Source organism: Nelumbo nucifera, chromosome 5, assembly GCF_055504915.1.
Source record: "Nelumbo nucifera cultivar China Antique chromosome 5, China Antique-T2T, whole genome shotgun sequence".
In the NCBI taxonomy this organism is placed as follows: Eukaryota; Viridiplantae; Streptophyta; class Magnoliopsida; order Proteales; family Nelumbonaceae; genus Nelumbo; species Nelumbo nucifera.
The window spans coordinates 14,335,319-14,357,368 of record NC_142653.1 but is presented as its reverse complement, the minus strand read 5'-3'; the positions used below and the strand labels follow the sequence as shown (position 1 = coordinate 14,357,368).

Below are 22,050 nucleotides of genomic sequence, written 5' to 3'. Positions count from 1 at the left end.
AGCAAGGATAAAAAGGAAGGGAATTTTTGTTACATTGTCTTCAACTTCTTGGTTGAGAGAGGGGCCAATTTATAGCTACAAATTGGTACTGTAAATCCCAATATAATCAATTGGGCCTTTTTTTGGGATAATTGTACAACCAATTCAAAGTGCAGGGTTTCAATTGAGTTTACGGTGATACAAAGATCTGAATAAAAATTAATCAATATACAGTCATACACAGATGCAAATTCCTTCTCTCTCTCTCTCTTACCAACTACCTTATCCAAATTTTCACAACACTACACTACTACACTCTACTTTTGTTTTGTAGCTTAGTCATTGGATGGGGTTCCCACCACACCAGTACTCCCAATTCCCGAAAATTTGACGTAGACACAACCACCCCACTTCACATGTGGGCTTCTCCATAGACGCTATTTTGTCCTCTGACACAGTGACACCTACCAATTTGCATTGGATGGTTAGGAGGGTTCCAATCAAGTCAAACCTTTACTCAACAAATCCACTCTGTAAATAAAGCCCACTATGTGTACGGTCCAAATCCAAATACCCAACTACGGGAATGGGAGAAGCAAGAACTAATGACAGCTTTGCAATCTAACATAATAACCAATAAACTAATCGATAATTAATAGGTTTTACTTGTACAGTATGACACTATAACTAGTAGTGCTGCTATCAACGATCAAATTACAGAAAACATACCAGCGTAAAAAAAGTAATAGCTTATAATTTTATATAATTAAACAGGATCCAGAATTCTTGATTGAGCCGTTGACAAAAGCTAAAAGCTACACCAGACTGATGTTATCATTATGTGCCCGTCTGGGAAGTTTTTCGTCTTACATTGTGGGCTCCACCTAAACAGTATGTAGAAATTTGGCACCGGCAAACCCAGATTAGATGTCCTACAGCCTTAACGTCGAAGCTTCTTTTAGTGGCTTTTCCAAAGGATCAAACATCAAAGCAGCTCAACCAACAGCTTCAATCCTCCAAAACGATTCCCGTTCCGTGCGAAACCGGATCTGCTCCTCACACTTAGCGTTTCACATTCACATCCTACCATGCATCGGGAATATCTTCTGTAGTTATCAATTATTATTCATAGTAGATGTTTTCAATGCATAGAGGATGTGTATGTGAAGCGCCCTTTTGTGAGGAGCAGGTCCCGTCTCTCTATAGGCGTTCAGATCATTTACATTCTGCACGGATTCGTAGATTTACGCCTCCATGTTAACATTTCGAAGTTCGAAATTCAGAATTTACATCTGTGCCCTACAAACCCCTCAACATATTGTAACATAATGGGATTTGTTCCTCACAAATGAGTGCCTCACATGCACATCCATGCATTCCGAACATGATAGGATGTGTGTGAAACACTCGTGAGGCGTCACATGTGAGGAGTATATTCGGTCTTTATCGTAACCGTATATTGAGAACATTTCTCGTATTTTCCATAATGTCATTGAAAAATACTCTCAATACATGGTTGAAATGTACTGTGGGAGCATTTGTGGGCCTTGCACTGACTGAATTCGGTTTCCCCTCTGTGGGGACGCAGATGTAAATTCCGAAATTCACCGTCAGTCTGTCGCCACCAATTATACCGAATCCAATCCAATAGAAATGTGGCAAATCTCGGACCGGACGTTTCCGCATATCGATGGTCCACCGACACAGAAATGCGGGCGCAGTGGACCCCACAACTCCCTATCTTACATGTGAACTCACATACACCGATAAATAATTTTATTTCATATTTCCCTGCCTTTCGCCGATTTTACATCTGCCCCCATAGAACGCGCCCCTAAAACGCCCCATATATACATCTCATCGTACATTAAGAATATCTTTCGTATTCTTTTTTTTCTTCAATAGGGGTAATTCATCCCCTTTCTCTTAACCCCCTAACCCCGGTGCCAGCGAAATTTGATCTCAGGTCTCTAGTCTGTCGAATTGAGAGATGCTCCCAATGCACGGTGAATGTGCATGTGAGGCGCCCATTTGTGAATGACGAGCAGATCCCGTCACCATCTACACCCGTGACACCTATTCTTATTCGTGAGAACGGCATAAAAATACAAGTATCTCCTTCCCGTGCTTCAGCTCTACTCTCCTCACCCCTCACTTCCTCAGTCCTCGCGTTCTCCTGCTCTCTAGTCTCTACTTCTACTGTCACTACGAGACGTTGTCGCAAAGGGAGAACGAGGGGATGAGTCGATGACTGAATAAAGGGGTAAAAGATTTATAAAATTTTTGTCTTTGGATCTTTGTCGATTACTTGTGTCAGTGTTCTCCTAATTAAATTTGATTAAAAAACTGTAGAAGGTAAAAACGAGAGTGAAGACAAAGGGGAGAAAATTGCTTCCGTCCTTGGAATGAAGGATTAGTTGATTACCTTCGGTAATTACATTTCAAAATCTGTGTTCAATTATATGTTTATCTTCACGCTTCACAACTGAAAAGTGTTTTTTTTTCGCAATCAACCACCAATCGATTTTTAGCTTTTTTAACTTTGAAACCTTTTCGTCGATTCTCACCGCCATTAATCTGTAATTATAACGACTTGATTTGTGTTAGTGCTTTAATTTAGGGTTTAGGTCGAACTGTCGAAGTAAATGTCGGGTTCAAGTTAGCAAAAAAGTGATCTTCATCTTCGCTCAAGCCCGTCCGGTGAATTTCGGCTTCCGTGCCAGATCTAGCTAATAGCTAGGGCTTCTGACAAGGATTCGGATTTGGCGATTAATTTATTAGAGGTAGATCTGCTATTAATGTAGGTAGAAATCTCCATTGAGAGAGCTAATCCCGAGTCGTTGAAACTTGAAATATTCTATTGGAAAAGAGTTGATGGTAAGAAATCGTAACTGCTCGGAAATAGGGTAAAATTTATCATCGTGGGAACACCGTTTGTTAATTGGCGTCTCTTATCGGATGGTTATTTATCAAAGCAACTGAGAATTACTGTTGGGATAGATTTCTACAGCTCGGCTCGGGATGGGATGGTCAATGGTGGAGTGTCTATTAGGAAACTCGAACTCCTGAGTCTTGAGGGGTGAAGTGATTTTCGCACATTCCAGTCATTCATTTATTATCGGGTGGCATGAAAGTATGGTAATCACGAGCGCGATCTTCTCTTTTCCGTCCATCCGTCAATAAAAGAAAGCAAGCAGGAGTGCGATAGGAGAAGTTTTTAAGAGAACAAACCGGAGTCGCATAGTCTCAATACAGTCGTCAAGTGATGGCGTAAGATTGCATGAAAACCGCAACTTAAGAGGCAGGAATTCAGGCTCTTTCTCCCTTTCTCGCTCGAGAAGGTAGGTTTGGATGTGTTTGAAATCTAAGCAAGGCTCTTACTAGGTCTGCTGTCGGTTGGTTGGTTTAGGATACCCACGTCGTTCCCTTAATGTTTATTGCTTCTTTTCAAAAACAATTTTTTTTTTTTTTGGTGCGCGTTTTGCACTTTTTAATAGTCAAAAGTCCGGCTTTCTGTTAGTCGGTTGATCTGGATGAGTTCCTCCTACCGTACTGGTTTTCATTTTTTAGTTTCTCAGTCCTAGGTACTCAGTACTCACAGCTCAGCTGAGCTTTAACTGAACTGAACTCACCCATTCGCGGACCTGTTCATTGGGGTGGTGGTAATCCCCTGGGACCTATTAAATGGCCTGTAATCCGTGTGTGCTTTCTTACTTCTTGGTTTTCTGAATCTGGGTTTCTTCGTTCTCTTCCCATTTCTTTGTTGTGGTTGACGAGCGGTGACGCTTAGTAAGTCTCTTAATTTTCTGGTAGAAGTATGATTTTCCAATTCCAATGTAATTTTTTAGTTGGTTTTTGATCTAGTTCGCAAATTCTGCTTATAGATCTTGCCCCGGAGGCTCCTTTTTCATTCTTCCCTGTTGAGCGTGAAGAAAATGTTCTTGATTCGATTTTATTTTGTTTGCGGTTCTTATTTTCAGGCGTCGAGAATGTCGCGACCGCTTCAGCGTAGTAGTATATCAGGTGGTGGACGGATCGTGGAGAGCAGCCGTGACTCCTGGGACTCTCAGATGAAATCCAGAAGTCCCAGAACAGAGAAGGAGGACGTGGATAGGAATCGCTCTTCTCCTGATCACACTTCTCTATCACTTCGTTTCCTTGTAAATTTGTTTTTTCCGGACAACTCTTCCTTCAAATCAGGTCTTACCGATAATGGTTTTGGATCTGACCCCTTCAACATGGGAAGTTCAAGAAGTCGGCAGAACCTAACATTGCTTTTCCTCAGAATCAGTTTAGTTTTGATTGTGATTCTTGCTCTTTCTGGATCTCTTTGGTGGACAATCTCCATCTCGACGTCCTCGAGAGGCGATATCTTCAGGGGTTATAGGCGGCTACAGGAGCAACTCATTTCGGACCTTTCAGACATTGGGGAGCTCTCTCTGGGTGCTGCAAGGTTGACAGAGCTAGATTACTGTTCCGAGGAGTCTGAGAACCATGTGCCGTGCTTCAACATTTCTCAGAATCTTGAATTGGGTTACTCTGATGGCAATGAGTATGACCGTCAATGTGGACATGGATCGAGGCAGAGTTGCCTAGTTGTTCCTCCCAGAAACTATAGAGTTCCTCTAAGGTGGCCTACTGGAAGAGATGTCATCTGGATTGCGAATGTGAAAATTACTGCCCAAGAGGTCCTTTCTTCTGGCAGCTTGACCAAGAGGTATGGGAATTTTCTTCCTCAAGCAATTTTGTTTCACGCAGTCCTCTATACCCTGTGATTTATACGACCTATCTGTATGGTTGCAGGATGATGATGTTGGAGGAAGATCAGATATCCTTTCGTTCAGACTCTCTTATGTTTGACGGGGTTGAAGATTACTCTCATCAAATAGCTGAAATGATTGGGCTGAGAAATGAATCTAATTTCATTCAGGCTGGGGTAAGTGAAACCTTGTTTTTTGTTAGAGACTACCGTTTTCTTAATCATTGTCATTGCCTTCTCTCAGTTCTGCAGCCTTACGTTTGATTCTTGTAACTGCTATTCATTAATCTTCCATTATTTGTTTCTTTTGGAGCATCAAAATTGAATGGAATTTACTAATTAAACTTTGCCATGCCAACTGTCTCTTTGGGCTAAATTTAAGACTTTTCTTCCTTAATAGATTTTGCTGTTCCTATCCTTGGGCATTGTCTTCAAGTTCAGTATAACACAAGGTTGTTTAGGGGTAAGAAAATAGTGGGCTCAATGTGTGACATGGTTACAACTCTATTGTGACTGAAAGGTTCTCTGTTTAAGCTTACAGGCCTTTAGATTGGTGCAGAAGGAGAACCAGGTTAAGAAAGAAAAGGATTCCCATCACAAATTGATAATGACTTAGCACATCTTGGTACAAAGATTAAATGAGACCAACCCGGTGCTGGTCTTGGCTATCTGGGATATTCTGAAGGGTGAGCCGGATATGGACTAATGGACCTAGCCTTAGTTTTTTTCCCTGGGGGCGGGGAGCACAGAGTGGCTGTGAGACAAAAAAAAAAAAAGAAAAAGAATGTATAAGGGAAGTTGGATTTAGAAAACCACGAAATTCCATATGAAATAGCCTCAATGTTTTCTTTACTACAGGATCTTGTTATCTTTTAACTTTAAACAGTTTCATTAGTTATAAATTTTGTGGTAACTCAATTCAATTTAACTTAAAAACTTGTAATTATTTAAATCTATGAACCCAATGAGTTCCTTTATTAAAAACATGCTGTTATATGGTTCATCAGGCATAGCAGATTGTCACAAAATTCTAAATTATTTTCTTGTGTAATCCGATCTGAGTTGAAGTCTATTTGAATTTGAATCTGGTCTTATCATTGGCTTGATCACCATATTGCCTTGTCCAAAATATCATTTTGGGCTTGACTAGATTCAGCCATTTTTTTAACCGAAGGACATATACATGATAATGATACATATTTAATCTTCCTCAGCAATTGATGATCCTTGATTTCAGAAATAAGACTAGTTATAAGTTCCTTTTCAGTAATAGAAGGGAATCAATATTAATTTCCACATAAACCTTTTCAGGTTAGAACTGTCTTGGATATTGGATGTGGCTATGGCAGCTTTGGAGCCCATCTCTTTTCAAAGCAACTATTGACCATGTGCATTGCAAACTATGAAGCTTCAGGGAGTCAAGTTCAACTAACTCTAGAAAGAGGTCTTCCTGCTATGATTGGTTCTTTTACTTTAAAGCAATTGCCATATCCTTCTCTTTCCTTTGACATGGTGCATTGTGCAAGATGTGGCATTGACTGGGATCAGAAAGGTATTATTAAGCATTATCTATGCTTATGGCAGCACAAAGCCACAAACACTAAGCATATGCTTGTACTTGTATAAGTATTATTTTGCACATTATGGCTGTTACTTTGTTTCTACATGATAATTTGATTATAATGACAGTATGAATAACAAATAAATCATTGATGTACTAATTTACTACTCTGGACTTACCCAAAAAGAAAAGGAAGAACAAAAAACATTTCATTTAGTTTATCAATATAATGATCTTACTCCAGTGAAGTATTCCATTAAACTGCTATTGTCATATTTCTTTCTCCTCTAAGCCAATAGCTGAATTATGGTAATGTGCTTTAATCATTCAAGTTGAAGAACTTGCTGAGATAGGAGATTCAATATGTACCCTCTATCACCATACAAGAAACAATGGCTAAAACAATTGAAGATGCTTGACTGGCTGTGCTACCTTGCCTTTCTTTTTTATATATATATTGATATACGTGGAGCTTATTTCTCCTCTTCAGATGATTAAATCTGTAGCAAAGTCATATTGGTAGATGAGTGTACTCGTCTAACATTCTACTAGGTAATTGTAAACTCTCAGATGTGGGAGAGTCATAACAACATGTTGTGCTTGCTATTTGTATTGGTGGAGCTCTGGTATTATGAAATTGATCTTAGGTCATTGATTATGTTGAAGGAAATTAGTCTCCACATTTTGTATTTTGTTCAGATGTGATTATATTGATAGTGGAATTTTGGACTAATTCAGACTCATAATAGTAATCATCGTAATAAATTAACATGTAATATGTGGTAGAAACGAAAAGAGAACGCATATATTATGTAAAAAACTGAAGGAGGGTGCTGAATCTAGTATTTAAAGAACTAGTGCTTTGATAAACAAGATAAAACATCACTTTTAGATACAACAATCCAATAGGCTCCATCTCCTCAAAATTTTCTTTCACGCCCTATAAATTTTGAGTAGTTGTTGCAGTATTCATGGACATGGACACAGGAATCAGAACCCAACATATGTCCAGGAGTCTGACTTGGCATGACAAAGAAACAAGTACTCATGGAAACGTCTGTATTCAAGTATATATACTATTAAATGTTGAACTTCAACATTACAAACCCATAGAAAAAGGTCTAATAGATCATCTTTGTTACTTAATAACGTGTTATAGGAAAAATGACATTCATTTTTTATATTACCTGTTTGTTTATGTTGAATAATCAAGGAGAAAAAGAAAAAATATCACATAGAAGTGACCTTCAAGAGTTCCATGAAATGTCAGAGCCCTATGCATGTCTGACATTGAAATTTAATCGATTTAGGAGAGTTCATCCAACAATGGTTGGCTCTAAATATGAAAAATGTAGAAATAGCGATTTCCGCTGTATGTTACTGATCTAAAAATTTAAGCTGGTGTCGCCTTAATTGAGGCCTGAGCAGTATGATTAGTAACATACAAGCAAATATTTTCGCCACGAGTTAGTAGATTATTTTTATTACTTTGCCTAACCATGATGAAGAATCTTGGAAATATGTTATTTTTGCATACTAATGCTCTGTTGAGGGCCCGGAAATAGGATCTCGTCACGGGGAAAACCTCCTGTTTTCCCTTGTTCCTTCCTGCTCGTGATGAACCTATCTTGGCGCCTTCGGTGATTTGTCCAAGAGATCACCAACTCTCCTAACTCACTCTTGACTGAATAATTTGATATCTCATTCAATAATGGGGTCTCCTTAAATAGGAGATTACAAGAGTCCTAATCAAAGAGAATCTCCTTGCTGAATAGGGAGACTTCCAGTTCTATCTTGCTAAGGATAAGATAAGCTAATCCTAATCTGATAAGCTACTAACAAGATAAGATAAGCTAAGCTAATCCTAATCTGATAAGCTATTAACAAGATAAGATAAGAGATAAGAACAATAAGATAAGAACAAGCAAAATGAGCTAATCTAATCTAGATAAGGCTGTTGTTGCTGAACTGGGTAGGATGAGCATCACTGAATCCTTGCTGCTGCTGGCGGTGGGCCCGGGGCCTGTTGCTACCGGTGGCGATGGTACGTCTTTTCGAGGAAGGCGTCCATAACATTACTCCCCTCCTGGACTACGAGCTTGTCCTCAAGCTCGAAAGCTGGATATGTTGCTTGGAACTCTGCCAATTGGATCCATGTGGCTTTTGTTGGTGGTAGATCACACCATTCCACCAAGACTTCAAGGATTCCACGATTGAAACGAGAGCGGGTGACAGTTTTAGGCTTGGGGACCAGTTTGCCATCTTTCAAGGGTGGCAGGGAGGGAACTTGGTCCGGGGGAACACCCGTAAATGGTTTCAACAAGGAGATGTGGAAGACATCATGAATTCGGCTAGTCTCTGGCAATTCCAGCTGGTAGGCCACACTGCCAATCCGTCGTAGAACCTTGTAGGGCCCATAGAACTTAGGGGCCAGCTTCGAGGCAGCCTTGTGGCGCAAGGAGTGCTGCCGGTAGGGCTGGAGCTTCAACCAAACAAATTGTCCTGGATCGAACGACAGTTCCCGGTGGTGCTTATCATAGTGGAGCTTCATGCGGAGCTGGGCTTGCTGTAAGCGAATGCGGACGTCGGCGAGGAGGGCGTCACGGTCCTGTAAGGAGTGATCGATTGCGTCCAAGCGAGTAGATCCGGGCTCGTAGGACAGCAAGCGGGGAGGATCCCTGCCGTAAACGACGCGAAAGGGAGTCATGCCGAGGGAGGAATGGTAGACTGTGTTGTAGCAGTACTCGGCCCAAGGAAGCCATTCCAACCACCGTCGAGGTTGATCGCCTATGAAACAGCGGAGATACATCTCGATAGTGCGGTTAACCACTTCTGTCTAACCGTCGGTTTGTGGCCGGTAAACTGATGAGTAGGCCAGGGTAGTGCCGTGTAGTCGAAATAACTCTTTCCAGAAGGCACTAGTGAAGACCAGGTCTCTATCGCTGACGATGGATTCCGGCAACCCATGTAAGCGAAAGATATGTGTAAAGAAGGCGAGGGCAACCGAAGTGGCACTGTACGGGTGTGATAGAGGAATGAAGTGTGTGTATTTAGAGAAGCGGTTGACTACCACAAAGAGAACTGATTTGCCCCCTACCTTGGGAAGTCCCTCAATGAAGTCCATGGAGATGTCGGCCCAGATCTGCGATGGGATGGAAAGGGGCTGAAGGAGGCCTGTTGGGTGTAGGTTTTCCCATTTGTGTTGTTGGCATGTGGAGCAATTCTGGACAAAATCTCGAATAGAAGTCTTCATACCTCGCCAATGGAAATCAGTCCGGACGCGGTGTAGTGTTTTTTGAATGCCCTCATGGGTGGAGTTATGGATGCTGGTGATGATGGTGGGAATCAACGGGCAGTCTGCTGGAAGATGGACTTGTCCCTTATACAGTACCAACCCGTCGTGAAGTGACCAATCGGGGTCGGCCGTGCCGGTCTGGATCTGCTGCAGTAAGAGCGACCATTCCGGGGACTGTGGTGCTGCATTCTTAATGTCATCAAATAGAGAGATCCGAGGTTGGGAAATGCTACATAGAACCATCGCATCTTCTTCTTGCCTAGACAAGGCATCAGCTGTGCGATTAGAGGATCCCGCCTTATATTCCACTCAGAAGTCAAACCCGAGCAGTTTGCTAACCCAATGCTGCTGAGGGGAAGTGGTGAGACGCTGATTTAACAGGTATTTGAGGCTGTAATGATCAGTTTTGACGATGAACGACCGCCCCCACAAATACGGCCTCCAGTGCTGGATGGCTCGGGCAAGGCCGATTAGTTCGCGCTCATAGGCTGGAAGCTTCAGATGCCGGTCGGCCAATCTGCGGCTGAAGAAAGCGATCGGGTGCCCTTGCTGCTGTAGTACGGCCCCGATACCCACTCCGGAAGCATCGCACTCGACTGTAAATTCGAGGGCGAAATTAGGTAATTGCAGGACAGGGGTTGAAGACAGTGCATTTCGCAGTGACAGAAAAGCTTCATCAGCTGCGTCGTCCCACCGGAAGGAGTTTCTCTTCATCAGGTTGGTTAACGGGGCTGCCAACACTCCATAGTTCTGTACAAATTTGCGGTAGTAACCCGTTAAACCGAGGAACCTGTGTAGGGCCTTGGCGGATTGAGGTTTGGGCCATTCTGTTATAGCCTGAATCTTGGAACTATCAACTGTTACACCCTCCCCATGGATGATGTGGCCGAGGTAAAGAACCTGTCGTTCCCCGAAGTAGCACTTGGACCGTTTCAGGAATAAGCTGTGTTGGTGTAGGAGTACGAAAACGGTCCTCAAATGGTGGACTTGCTCTACCCATGATTTGCTGTAAATGAGGATATCATCAAAGAAAACTAAAACAAATTTGCGCAGATGGGGCTGGAATACCTCGTTCATTAGTGCCTGAAATGTAGATGGTGCATTGGAGAGTCCGAATGGCATGACTAAAAATTCGAAGTGGCCACGGTGGGTGCGAAAAGCAATCTTCTTCACGTCACCGGGAGCCATGCGAACTTGGAAATATCCGGACCTGAGGTCCAACTTAGAGAAATACTGGGCACCATGCTACTCGTCCAGCAGTTCGTCCACAACGGGAATAGGGAACTTATCTTTGATCGTTCGGTCATTGAGTTCTCTACAGTCAACACAGAACCTCCATGTTCCATCCTGCTTCGCCACCAACAGAACCGGCGAAGAGAAGGGGGAGTGACTTTTGCGTATGATCCCTTGGTTCAGCATCGCTGTACATTGTTTTTCTATCTCATCCTTCTATAAGTGAGGATAGCGATAAGGCCTGACAACGACTGGTGCTGAACCCGCCACCAAAGGGATACGATGGTCGCAAGCTCGGGAAGGGGGAAGGCCCTTCGGTTCCTGGAACAGATCTGAAAACTCGGTGAGAAGTTTTTCCATGGCTGCCAGTTCTGTCTGGAGTGCATGAACCTGCAGTGTCTTTTCTTTAACCCTGCAACCGTGCCATGAAACTTGCTTGCCATTCAGGTGGAAGGTCATGGTGAGTGCGCTGAAGTCCCACAAAATCGGGCCTAGGGTAATTAACCATTTGACCCCGAGAACAATATCGAACCCATCCAATATACAAATAAATCAACAAGAATTAGTTCAGAATTGACCTGTATTGGGACGTCCTTACAAATCCCTGGACTGTGAACTTTTTCACCATTTGCGACGGCTACCTGTAGTCGCGGCCGGAGTTCCATTGGTAGTTTTAACTGTAGGGCTGCATGTTCACTTATGAAGTTGTGTGTGCTCCCTGAATCGACGAGAATGCGCACCGGCTGACCTGCGATCTGTGCCTGTAACTGCATGGTCTGAGAGGTTTTAATACCGGTGATTGCATGGAGAGAGATCTCTGGTTCGAATGTGACGGGTTCCCCTTCCTCCTCCTCTTGCTCATCTATGAGAAGGCAAAAAAGCCTCTTGCATCTATGTCTTGCCGAGTAGAGGTCATCACAGTTGAAACATTGACCTCTCGCTCGGCGCTCTGCCATTTCTGCCCTGGTCAAGCGCTTGATGGGAGGAGTGACCATGTTACTGCCTGTACTTGTCACTGCTCTAGAGGTGGTGGTTGTGGGAGGCTTCATTTCCCGGCTGGTAGCAGAAGAGGGGGTCGTTGCTGCTGGTCTTGGGGGCACCCACGAGTTCGGTGGACGACCCACATTAAAAATTCCGCGGCTGAGCTGCAGCTTGCACTCAAATGCGCGGGCTAAGTTCATGGCTGTGACCAAATTTGGGGGATTTTGCATCTCGACATCCACTCGCAGGGGTTCTGCTAACCCTACTGTGAACATATCCACTTGCTGGTCTGGTCGCACGGAGGATGCCCTCGCGAGGAGGGTTTGGAACTGTCGCTGGTATTCAGCAACTGTTCTGGTCTGTTTAAGGTTAATTAGCTCGTCCAGTGGGTTGCTGGTCAATGGGGGTCCGAACCGAAGAAGGCAATAGGATTTTAACTGGGGTCAACTGAGCCCGGGTTCTTCTTGCTCTAACCGATAAAACCAAAGTTGTGCTTCTTCTGTTAAATGAAAGGCGCTAGGCTTACCTTGTCCTGGTCATTTGTCCGTTGATTCCGGATGAACTGCTCGCAGCGATACAGCCAGCTTAGGGGGTCTCCGTTGCCGTTGTACGATGGGAACTCCAGCCTGCTGTACTTGGGGATGATGGCTGCTCCATGGCCGACGGACTGCTGTTCGCCAGAAGACTCCGGCAGATCTGGTCGGCGGTCGTTAGCTGCTGTCCCTCCATCAGAGTTCCTTTCCCTGCTGGAGAGAAACATCTCCATTAGTCGTCGTAGTTCTCGCACTTCACCTTTGATCTCACGAACTTCGGAGGTGGTCTCCACGAGTTGGTGCTCGAGGTCGTGGACCCTGGAAGGTAGCTGCTCCAGATCTCCCATGACGCCTTGCTCTGATACCAAGTTGTTGAGGGCCCGGGAATAGGATCTCGTCACGGGTCGGTCCACGGGGAAAACCTCCTGTTTTCCCTTGTTCCTTCCTGCTCGTGATGAACCTATCTTGGCGCCTTCGGTGATTTGTCCAAGAGATTACCAACTCTCCTAACTCCCTCTTGACTGAATAATTTGATATCTCATTCAATAATGGGTCTCCTTAAATAGGAGATTACAAGAGTCATAATCAAAGGGAGTCTCCTTGCTGAATAGGGAGACTTCCAGTTCTATCTTGCTAAGGATAAGATAAGCTAATCCTAATCTGATAAGCTACTAACAAGATAAGATAAGCTAAGCTAATCCTAATCTGATAAGCTATTAACAAGATAAGATAAGAGATAAGAACAATAAGATAAGAACAAGCAAAATGAGCTAATCTAATCTAGATAAGGCTGCTGTTGCCGAACTGGGTAGGATGAGCATCACTGAATCCTTGTTGCTGCTGGCGGTGGGCCCGGGGCCTGTTGCTGCCGGCGGTGATGGTACGTCTTCCCGAGTAAGGCGTCCATAACATGCTCCAGTATGGCAAATAAACTTTCTTTCTCCATTAATATCGAAGGAATGAAGCTCCACACTGAAACATATCCAGAAAGTATAGTCAATTGGAACTGACTTAGATGGGCTCTTTAATAGATCCTTCATACTACACCTCAAGAGTGAAACTAACCAAACTTGCTATCAACAGTCAAGATCCTAAACCTCACTTTGGCATGCACTGTTCTTTTAAATTTTAGTGGCACTGGTTCTAACATTGTGGATCTTTTTATATCAAAATATACAGAATAGTATAAATCCCTCTAAGTGCCTTCGGAAAGAAAAACAATTCTATCTACTGGACTACACAGGAGGTCTTTCTGAGGTGCATTTTGCCTGGTCATTTTAGTTTGTTTTTTTGGACTGTGTATGCAGTTTCTGTTGTCATTTGTTATATTAGCGCTTTATAATTCTATCATCTGTTCCTTGTTCCAAATCATTGTGATATTCCTGGTGCTATCTTGTCCTTATTGTGAATTCCTTTTGTCAAGCTTAATGAGTAAAGGGAAAAGTTACAATATGACACCATGTCTTATGCTGTATTTTGGGGAGGGAAAAAGAAGGCCATGTCATCCACTGTAACACTTAAAAAAGCTCCCAATTAGAAGACACAATTTATTCCACAGGGAAAGTAAGTTTCCTGGTACAACTGCCTTTAGAGAACCTGTCTTTTGCTAGCCCATCAGCAGTCAAACTGGATAATCTAAGAATTCCCTCAATCTTGTCTTTTATTTTAAAATTAACTATCATGAAATCACTGGCCTTTGTTTGAATCACATCCCCTTTCTTTTAGGCAAGATTGTACCGACCATCTCCATCTTTGTTTTTTTATCAACAACTTTTTTTGATAAATGAAGAATTTATTAACGGAATAAACCACTGTTACAGAATACACTTGGAGAGGTACGAGCCGCAACCTCTCCAACCCATCAATATGAAACAACACCAATATATTAAGAAGCATATGACAAACTAAAATATCATAAGCTTTCATTCTTTTTAACCTATCAAACAAGATCAATTTTGGTCCTTGGAGTTGAGTAAGCGACTTTGCTTTTAGTGAAGTCAAATCCCATCTCCAACAGGTGTTGAGAAACTAAACAGTATGGTTTACTCATGTTTCTGATCAAATCTCTAATGCCTGACAGTCCTGTGTTTCTGAAAGAGCGCATGTGAAGTTTGAGTTTTATTATCCCCCTTTTTAGGAGCAATTCAATGATTGGAAATATGACATCTTTGAGGAGCATAAAAAACACGGTTCCCTCATGATTTCTGATCAGGTTCCCATTGCCATACAGTCCAGTATTTCCGAAGGAACAATAGCAAAGTTGAATTTTATTATCCTGCTTTTAGGAACAATCCAATCATTGGATATAGGGCATCCTTGAGGAGCATAAATAACAGCAAAAGAATTCCTACCCCTGACGATAGCATCCATTGAAGTACCCTTGAATCCTCCAAAGTGGATATCCATTGGGCTACTTAAACAGCAGTAATATCATGCACAATGCTCACCTCTTGACTTTTGTTATTGAAAATAGAGAATGTGAACTTTAATGATGGTAATCCTACCACCAAGAGAGCTGTAATTCTTCTTCCTTGTAGACAGTTTCTTAGAGAATTTCCCCACTATTAAGTCATAAATGAGATTGACCTAAGGTTCCCTAAGGGTAAGCTAAGACATTTTTAGGGCAACAAAGCAGCTCTAAAACCTATGGCAGAAACTGCTTCCTTCTCAGCACTCAAACTGATTCTTGAAACACTACACCATAATAAATTCTCCTTTAGAACAGATAACCTTTCAAAAATCTCAAATACAGCTTTGAAGTTCAGGAAATGTCCTGCCCCCTTGAACTCACAAAAGATGATGGTATCATCAGAAAACTGAATGACCTCTACCACCAAAATGAAGAGGGGAAAGTGGATCTTCCTATTTTAATCCCCTCAGGACCTTGGAAATACCATTTTGGGAACCATGTATGAGGACAAAATAGTGATTAGAGGACACACAACCAATCACCCACCTAATCCATTTGGGCCAAAATCCGTTGGGGAGAGAATCCATTCCCCACTTAATATGATCATAGGTCTTTTCAAGGTCTAGCTCGCACATCATTTCTGTCCTTGTGCCATTACATAGGATATCATTTTTCCACTTAGGTTTTTATTCTATTCATTTACCGTGTTTAGATTGGAGATACATTATTCATGGTGGGATGCCAAACCCATAGGTTCTCAACTGAGTTAAAACAAACAAAATACAAAAAGGTTGAATAATTTTTTCTTCTAACCAGTAGGTATTCTGGATGATAATGGTACCTTGGACCTCATGTTACTGAAAGTTTTCGCTTCAGCTTTAATGGTCCCATAGAGACAAAAAAAATGTTCCTTTCAATAATATCTGTTGGGCATTTATGTGCTTCAGTTTTCTGCTGAACTTCAAATGAGCATATTAAGGTATGCAGAGTTTTTCATATGGTTGCAGCTCCACAGATAACCAATGATTGACTTACATGTTGTCTACCTTTTCTCCAACATATTCGTTTTGCCTTTATGTTTTGGTTAAAAAATTTGGCAATTCGATATAACATTTTTCTTCTCTAATTGTGTGATGCAGATGGTATTTTCTTGGTTGAGGTCGATAGAGTTCTGAAACCAGGTGGATACTTTGTTTGGACTTCACCTATAACTAATGCTCAATCCCTTCGTAACAAACAGGATCAAAAGAAATGGACAATTGTTCACAATTTTGCAGAAAACCTCTGCTGGGACATGTTGTCGCAACAAGAGGAAACTGTTGTTTGGAAGAAGACAAGCAAAAAAGATTGTTATGCTTCTCGGTGAGGCATTTAATAATTCCCTCAAACATATTATTTTATTAATTGGAATGTAATTTATTTAGTTGCTTAAAAATTCATTTATGATCAAGGTGAGGACCTTGAATCTAGTTACCTACTGCTTGATGGATTTCTAGGAAGTCAGGTTCCGGACCTCCTATCTGCAGTAAAGGTCAAGATGTTGAAACTCCATATTATCGACCTCTCCAGCTTTGCATCGGAGGAACTCACAGTCGCCGATGGGTTCCTATTGAAAGAAGAACAACCTGGCCATCTAGGTCTAAGTTGAACTCAAGTGAACTTGAAATTCATGGTAATTTCATTGTACTTTAGCTTGTTGAGCAGTTCCTTTGGAGCAATAGATGATCATAAGCAATGAATCCCTTTACATTTCCTCTGCTTTGATATTCATTAATGGTTTTCATGTTTCTCAGGTGTACATCCAGAAGAGATTGCTGAGGATGCTATAAACTGGAACTCAGCAGTTCGTAATTACTGGTCCCTTCTCTCACCTTTGATTTTCTCAGATCATCCTAAGAGACCTGGTGATGAGGATCCTTCTCCGCCTTTTAATATGCTGAGAAATGTACTGGACATGAATGCTCGGTTTGGTGGTTTAAATTCTGCGTTGCTAGATGCTGGGAAAACTGTTTGGGTAATGAATGTAGTCCCTACAAGTGGACCAAACTACCTTCCTCTGATCCTTGATAGGGGATTTGTTGGTGTCTTACATGACTGGTATGTAAATTCTTTTTTTTTTATGTTCTTCTTACTATAAATTCCAATTTCTTATTTGGTCCTTTCTGGTTGTCCTTCCAACTTAACATTTAGGAGTTATGGCCAACTGCGATTTGAATTAAACTGGCTCCATGTAACGTTACAACAAGATATGGGTGTCAAGAGTGGTCTAAACTTTCTCTTCTTCTTTGATGGTGGAGACTGAATGCTAACATTCGAGTTTTATCTTGCTTCCTAGCAGAAGTTATCTGACTGATGAACTATCTATTATCTCTTGCTGTGTAATTACAAACTTCCATCATAACCTCATCCCATTTCTACACTATGCAGTGCCAAAATTTCTGTCTAGAAGGTTTGACCTTGTTAGCTACTGATAAAGAACACATATGAATGTGAATCTTATTATCTTCAATGGACCGTGGTTCCATATCATTGAAAGTTTCAAAGTATTGTATTGCTAAGATTTTTTTTTTTTTTTGATAAATGAGTGTGTATTGCTAAGAATTTTACAAAGGCAATTTTAAGAGACATACCATGGTATGTGTGGAAAACATTGACAAACAACAGAAGAATTGAGATACACATAGATATGCTGGGGAAACTGACATAAATCTCACAAATACGTTAACAACACTAATTCTAAGATCCACATGGATATAGATAGGTAATAAAAAATTAAAAATATAACAAACATATAATAGATATTTTATATGAAGCCATGAATGGATGTAAGCATACCTGGCATATAGAGATTACATGATAACTTCAATAATGCTTCATTTTACTAGAAGTTCGTTTGAGTTGCAGTCATACATTACATCAATGTGCGTTGCCGTGAGTTGATGTGTATTGTCTGATACATGATCGATCCAGACTGTTCACTAAATGGGTCTTCTCATAGATGAATCCCAGATGTCAGTATGAGAGATCTTAACATTCTGATATAGAAACTGGACATAAATAGGAATAACAAGATTACTTTAGAATGGGAAACTGCACATAGTGAGTGTTTAGAAAGTATCCTATTTTGATCAAGTTCTTGGGCTCTTATGCACAGATTATATGGGACAACTGATAAGTCCACAATTCAATTCATTGAGAACAAAAGGCCTTCAGCCACAATAAAATTTCTCCTACATTATGTGCTTTTTTTGGAGATCCTTGTAAAAATGCTTTCGTTATGATTGTCTTTTAAACTCAATGATATCTTTATTCCAGGTGTGAAGCATTTCCAACATACCCTAGAACTTATGATATGGTGCATGCTGAAGGGCTTCTATCACTTCAAACTAGTAAACAGCATAGGTGCACCATGCTTGATTTATTTGCTGAGATAGACAGGCTTCTTCGTCCAGAGGTATCTTTCCTCATTTATGCCTCTAGTATTCTATATTTGATAATCATCTCTTTCTTTTTGGAGGCAATGTTCTACTCTGAAGGTTAGTAATTAGATGTGTGCGAACTATTCCATACCTTTCTTCATAATATCCTCTCTATATAACTAAGAGCAATGTTGCAGAGCCTTTGCAAACAAACTCATCTGCATAAGAGCTTTCAACCTCTAATTTGGTCAGCTTTGGGATTCAGCTTTGCAAAACTGACAAAGGCAGAGTGTATTGGTTTCATTACACTTTATGCCTGGAAAATATCAGTGGTCCTCAGTTAAATCATGAATACTTAATGTTCTATCATGATGTAATTTCACCATTTGATTTTATCTTATATGCGATCTATCTTTTTCATCCATGATCCATGGTACAGTACCATGGAGCAAGTGATTTGTTTTGAAAATTTGCAACATGCTGCAATGATTATTGTTCTGTTTGCTTTAGAGTTGGAACATGAACATGTATATTAAAGAATTCTCATATATACCAAAGAACTAAAAATAAAAAGAAAGAAAAGAATAATAAAAACTCTTGTGTGTACCTGTAAGTTTTCAGTTGCATGTCTCTGAGCATTTTTTTTTTTTTTTGAAAGAGCATGTCTGTGAGCATGAGATGCTTGAAATGCTTATATAGAAAAGTACAGGAAAAGGAAAAAAAGTAGCACATCTCATCGGTAAAAAATGACATCAGATTGGTTTTCTGGTTTTTTTACTGGCACAGTAGGGTTCTGTCACTATGTACTTTTATTATATGGTTCATAGTTAATATCTTATTTTCAGAAACAATTTGAGATACTTCTCATGGATTCAAAATATAAGAAATCTGACTATCTTTGAATCACAAGGGTGTCTTTGGATTGTTGGAATTGAGGTTGGGAATTGGAATAATAGGTTGGTATTTTTGGGTGTTTGGATGTGCCCAAATCATATGAATCAGAATATCCATGTAATCCCAGTTCATTCATTTATGAGAATTCAAACCGCCACTCCCTTTTTTTAATCCCCCTATCCATAGGAATTGGGTAATTGACCAACCAAACAATGACGCAGATCCTGGTGTCTCAAAAGATTGACTTGTAACATCATGTAATATCATAAATATAAATATCATAGTGATGGTGATAGTGATTAAAAATAACTATAAGATAAATTATTAAAATATCAATAAGGCAATATTAATACTTAAAAATTAAACAATGATGATGATGATAATGACAATAAATAACTCAAAGTATATATGTATATCAATATCCAATAAGAATTAACTATTTTTAGGTTATATATAATGGTTTAGCTCCATTTTATGACCTAACAATTTTTAATAATGAGAAAGTAGTCAAATGTCTTTTTTTTTATCTTTAAACAATCTAAAAGAAGAGAATATAAAAAACCAAAAGTAAGTCATATGAAGTTATTTGGCTTTTTACATAATAACAATAACAGTAATAAATGGTAAAGAAGGGCAACATTAAATAAGAACCATAAAGAAATATAAAGAAAAAAAATTGTATAGAGCACTTAAAAATCATTGTCTAACAAAAAGTAATTCATTTATGCTTATTATAGAAATCATTTTCGCTATCATCCAAACCTTATCCCAACTATATGGGGTTGGCTACGTGAATATTGTTTTGCCATTCCGTTTTGTTATAAAGCCAATTATACTTTTTTATAGAAAACATATCATAAAAATATGACGGTTTTAAAAACGCATTTCCTTGCTAAAATGAACAAAATGTGATTTGTGAAAAAATTATATTTATTAAGGCTATGTTTGGTTTGAAGGAAAAGGTAGGGAAAGACAGGGAAACCTATACAAGGTTTGTAAAGGTTTCCTTACCTTTCCCTACCTTTTCCTTCAAACCAAACATGGTCTAAAGGAATGGTAAACCATTATTTAGTTAGAGTAGTTTAAGAGACATTTTGAATTATTCTTGGCCAATTTGATGGATTTCCGTGCGTGTGTGTGTGTGTTAAGTAGATAAATTCCCATGTATTGCCCAACCAATGAACTTTTTAAGTTATGTTCAAATACACATTGCTAATTCATATACATCTATCAAAAAAAAAAAAAAAATCAATATACATTAGAGTTTCCATGTGAAATCCAAATTTAGGGGTGCAACTTGGGCGGGCTGTAAAATGCTAACCCGGGCTAATCTGAGTTGCACCCCAATCCAAAATCACACAACACAAACACACCAAAAGGAAACTGTGAAATCATGCATATGGTGCATTAATAAGTTGTAGGACGTTACTGTCTTCTGGTTGCTCTCTCAGTTGGGAGATCCATATCGCAAGCAGCCAACCTGATCAGTTGATCATAGCTTTGGTTTATCTGGCATTGAAGGGTGTATTAGTATAATTTGTGTCGTGCTGGTGGCATGCCAATATACAATCACTTGTGTATTACATCAACCGTTATTAGTAAAAAGAATCAAGGATCTAACAATTAAGTGAACTTCTACTATTTAAAATGATCATGTTTTTTGGTTATTCCTACGTGCTTGAAATGCCTAACAATGTGCGGCTCATGCAGGGATGGGTGATACTTCACGACACAGCCTCTCTTATTGAATCAGGAAGAGCCCTTGCAACACGATTAAAATGGGATGCACGGGTGGTAGAACTGGAGAGTAACAGTGATGAGAAACTTCTTGTCTGCCAAAAACCTTTCTTTAAGAGACAACAAAAGTAAATACGAATTTTTTACAAGCAAAGCCTTCAGAGATTCATATCATAAGATAAATTATTTTTCTGGATGTTAGTTAATCATCATTAAGGTACAACCGTGGACGGAAGAGTTGGGAATGATTGTTGAACAGAGGTAAACCAACAAGCAGAGAAAGGAGAGGCAACAATGAGACTGGTGGTGGCGACCTACCACAAACTTCTATGGAACCGCAAGGCGTCCATAGGACCATGTAATTAGGGGGAGATCAGGAGAGGGGATACAATGATAGAGTTTTAACTTCTCTGTTATAGCCCATTATAACAATACAACCCCGATGAATGATATATATATAGATTGTTAAGAAGATGTCAGAATAAACAAGCATTGCTTTACTGTAGTATATATTAAAGGCTGTCCAATGCATTTATGTAAGGAATTCTTTTATTCTATTTTTTTCTTGTTTATCTTTTTTTCTTTAGTACAACTCTTATAAATTGTTAGTAAGTTGGCGGCATAAAAAAGTGATGCTCGCTGTATTATCTTGAACTCTGGCCAATGCAATTACATATTTACATTAAGAAATTCTCTTTTTTTTTTTTACCATGTTGTAAAACTTCATTGATGTTTGGGGCTTCATTTTTAGTGCTTTACACTATTCATGATGTTTCAGCCAAACTCTTTATATACTTTTTATCCGGTCTGAATGTACAGCCCACTCCGATAGAAAAAATAAAAAATTTAAAAAACCAAAAAAAACAAACAGCCAAAAACCGTTTTAGGGTCGAACGGTTTGACGGTCCGACTGTTTGGGTCAGCAGTTTGCCTGACCAAATCAATGATTTTTGGCCAAAAGGCAATTTTAGGGTTAAACGGAACCGGTAAGGTGACTGATTCCTGGTTTTTCTGGTCCAACCATCTGGTTAGGCCCGGTTTTGAAAACATTGTTAAAAAGTATTAACATGTCTTTGAATTTCTGGAATTTTTGAGACCAAAATATCTCTGTTTGTTAATTCCAAGGTCAAATTGTAAGGAGGCATAATGATTAATATAAGAAATAGGGGTACAAGTCGGGCAGGTTGAGCCGGGTTTACGGTCAACCTGGGTCCGACACTAAAATTTGGGCTTAAGGCCCAAGCCCGAA

The 22,050-nt window shown here is 40.1% G+C and overlaps 1 protein-coding gene across 3 annotated transcripts; it reads left to right on the top strand.

Annotated features, from left to right (window-relative positions):
• Positions 1-2,660: 2,660 nt before the first annotated feature.
• LOC104604696 (putative pectin methyltransferase QUA2) lies at positions 2,661-21,491 on the top strand. Of its 3 annotated transcripts, none has more exons than XM_010269167.3 (9): positions 2,661-3,320; positions 3,960-4,696; positions 4,783-4,915; positions 6,050-6,290; positions 15,891-16,113; positions 16,248-16,423; positions 16,545-16,848; positions 18,067-18,205; positions 20,775-21,491. In XM_010269167.3, exons 2-9 carry the CDS (start codon positions 3,969-3,971, stop codon positions 20,931-20,933), a joined length of 2,103 nt encoding a protein of 700 aa, XP_010267469.2. In that variant the 5' UTR covers positions 2,661-3,320; positions 3,960-3,968; the 3' UTR covers positions 20,934-21,491. The 3 variants fall into 3 exon arrangements, with proteins under 3 accessions (XP_010267469.2, XP_088744549.1, XP_010267476.2); XM_088888423.1 differs by lacking the exon at positions 20,775-21,491 and adding an exon at positions 18,368-18,764; XM_010269174.3 differs by lacking the exon at positions 2,661-3,320 and adding an exon at positions 3,387-3,768.
• Positions 21,492-22,050: the final 559 nt, after the last annotated feature.